The 2739-nt window shown below is 39.9% G+C and overlaps 1 protein-coding gene across 1 annotated transcript in view; it reads left to right on the top strand.

The window, feature by feature from the left end:
• Positions 1 to 1548: 1548 nt before the first annotated feature.
• LOC113455787 overlaps positions 1549 to 2739 on the top strand; it is a 7985-nt gene continuing 6794 nt past the window's right edge. The window contains exons 1-2 of the mRNA XM_026778256.1: positions 1549 to 1600; positions 2016 to 2303. Coding sequence (XP_026634057.1) covers positions 1549 to 1600; positions 2016 to 2303 — 340 coding nt within the window. The remainder of the gene's footprint in view (positions 1601 to 2015; positions 2304 to 2739) is intronic.

Below are 2739 nucleotides of genomic sequence, written 5' to 3'. Positions count from 1 at the left end.
TGTGTGTGTGTGTGTTCCCCTACAGGTGGGATCCATAGGGAGTTTAGTGTGCTGGGAAGACTGGATCCTGAAGTGGGTTATAGTAAGGCAAAGAATTATGTGAAGATATGGGTATGGAAGGGCTAAAGACCCTCAGTTTGAACCAAGAGTTGCACCCTTCAGTGACTGAAGTTGAGGAAGGGACCTTAAGCAGGTTGTTACCAGGCTGCACATGAGAACAGAGAGATTGTAGTGGAGGACAGGAAGGATAGTGTAAATAACCTTCTTGAGTCCCTGCCAGTGTGGTCACTAGGGTAGTGTTGTTATGTATTGCATGGTAATACTCAGGAAAGGGGATGGACTAGAGTGGATGCTGAAATGGTCCACAGGCATGGGGGAAACTGAGTCCTCTGCAAAATTTAGTGGAGTCCCTGGGGTGGAGGCAGAAAGGAAGGACAGCAACCTGTTAGTGGTTTGCTACAGGTCTAAGGATGGTACCATGGGAACTGAAATGAGGAGATGAAGGACAGTGATAATGACCTACCTGTTTCCCAAGTCTGTGTATTCACTGCATTCCCAGACAGAAAGTGTTTGTAGCTGTTCACAGTTGAGACAAAAGAAATGAAATGTGCTAGAATCAGGGGTTCTGGGAGGGTCCACAGGAAGAAGGACAGATGGATTTGTTGCAAGGTTTTGAAGATTCTCCATGGAATCACCACTGTTCTTCTGTTCTTTTGTCAGTAATTCAGTCTAGATACTGGGGAGTGAGTGAAGTAATGGTGCCATCCTCAGGATCAAATGATTCCTGAGAACTTTCCTAGTTTTGTGTAATTTTGATTCCAGGCTAACTTCTCTGGAAATTAAGATACTTGCATGAAATCATCATATCTGTATTTTCAAAATGAACCCACTCTAATAGAAAAAAAGTTTTTTTTTTTCTTGCAATGCAAAGCCCATGAGAGACCTGATAAAGCCTTTCCCCAAGTGCCATAAGTTCAAGGATAAATGCTGACTTTGTATCTGAGAAAAGGGAGAGCTGTTTGGTGAGTGATCCAAGCTTTCTGAGATATGGCAGTGGGTTAGGAAACAGTTCCAGACAGAAAAAAAATGTTATACACAACACATATAAACATACCACATATATATTTACATACAAAACATTATATAGCATGATACATATACTGTGTTAGATTAAAATAAAGAAATAGACTCACTAGTGTGTACAAATAATATTCTTGTTCTCACAGCACTAGATCCACTTGTTACGACATATTGCTGTCTTATGTGTTTGAGTCCCTCATAGGCCAGAGAACCCATAAGGAGCAGCCTCTCTGGTTAAGGGTGTAACCACAAGGTGGTAGTAGACATCAGCTGCTGGGGTAGGCAGAGGACTCACTTCCTTTTATACTGGTTGTGCAGGCTTAAGACAGAAGCACAGCCTTTTTCTCAGTGCCTCAGTGGATGGTTCAAGAGATAGAACTGTTCCTGAGAAAGAACAATACCCCAACATTTGTAGCTGACCTACTAGATCATAATTATACACTGAACTTTAATTTAATTGGAAGAACAATGAAGACATATGTTCCTACTTTATTCATGCTTTCATGGTTGCAGCTGGATGGTGAGTTAAGATTTTAGGACCAGAGAATACTCAATGGGCATTTTTTTACTAATGGTTCTTCTTTTTTATCAATTACTTTTATTGTTTTTACTGTGCTATACATTTTCTCTGCTCCCTTCCTTCCTCTCCTTTCCCTGTCTACCCTCTCCTGTGACTACTACACTCTCAGTTTACTCAGGAGATCCTGTCCTTTTCTCCTTCCTGTTTAGATCCATGTATGTTTCTATTAGGATCCTCTTTGTTGTCTAGGTTCTCTGGGGCTGTGGGTTGTAGGTTGGTTTATCAGTGGGCATTTCAGAAACATCCAGGAGAAACTCTGTCTTATACAACTTTTCTTTACTGACTGTAGAAAACGACAATTCTGGAAAGTGATGACCTGACAACCGTTCTCCTTTCTCTCCATTTTTCTGAATAGGGGTGAGCCAAGGTGAGCAGGTGGAACAGCGTCCTTCCACCCTGAGAGTCCAGGAGGGAGCAAGAGCTGTCATCAACTGCACATATGAAGACAACATGTCATCCTACTTCCCTTGGTATAAGCAAGAACCTGGAAAGCATCATAAGCTCATTATTGACATTCGATCAAATATGGAAAGAAAGCAAGACCAAAGACTGATCATTTCACATGATAAGAAAGCCAAACATGTTTCCCTGCACATCACAGACACCCAGCTTGGAGACTCTGCCATGTACTTCTGTGCTGCAAGTGCACACTGCTCCCCAGACACCTGCAGCCTGTCCTAAAACCTGTTACAGGGACTGGGGCCCCATCCACATCCTGTGTCATATTTGTACAGCACTTGCCAGTTGTTAGTTTGCAAGTGACAACTATAGTACAGACATTAAAAACACAAAATAAGAAAATTAGCTTCAAGTCACTCAAAACAATTTAGAAAGGTTTTCTCCTTTTAAAAAAATTTATTTAAAAATTAAAATAAAATTCTATTATTTTCCTTTCTTCCCTCCAGCCCCTTTTAAATCCCTTTCCTTATTTCCTCTCAAATTCAGTGTTTTTTAAAAAAATATTATTAACTTTTATTATTAAGTTATTTTAAAATTAAACTTCTTATTAACTATTATTACATACATGCATAAATGTAATCAGCTCTGTATGATTACTGTTGTTTGTATGTATATAATTT

The sequence above is a fragment of the Microtus ochrogaster genome, unplaced genomic scaffold, assembly GCF_000317375.1.
Source record: "Microtus ochrogaster isolate Prairie Vole_2 unplaced genomic scaffold, MicOch1.0 UNK117, whole genome shotgun sequence".
In the NCBI taxonomy this organism is placed as follows: domain Eukaryota; kingdom Metazoa; phylum Chordata; class Mammalia; order Rodentia; family Cricetidae; genus Microtus; species Microtus ochrogaster.
The sequence above is the reverse complement of the archived record's forward strand: the minus strand, read 5'-3'. Positions and strand labels throughout refer to the sequence as shown.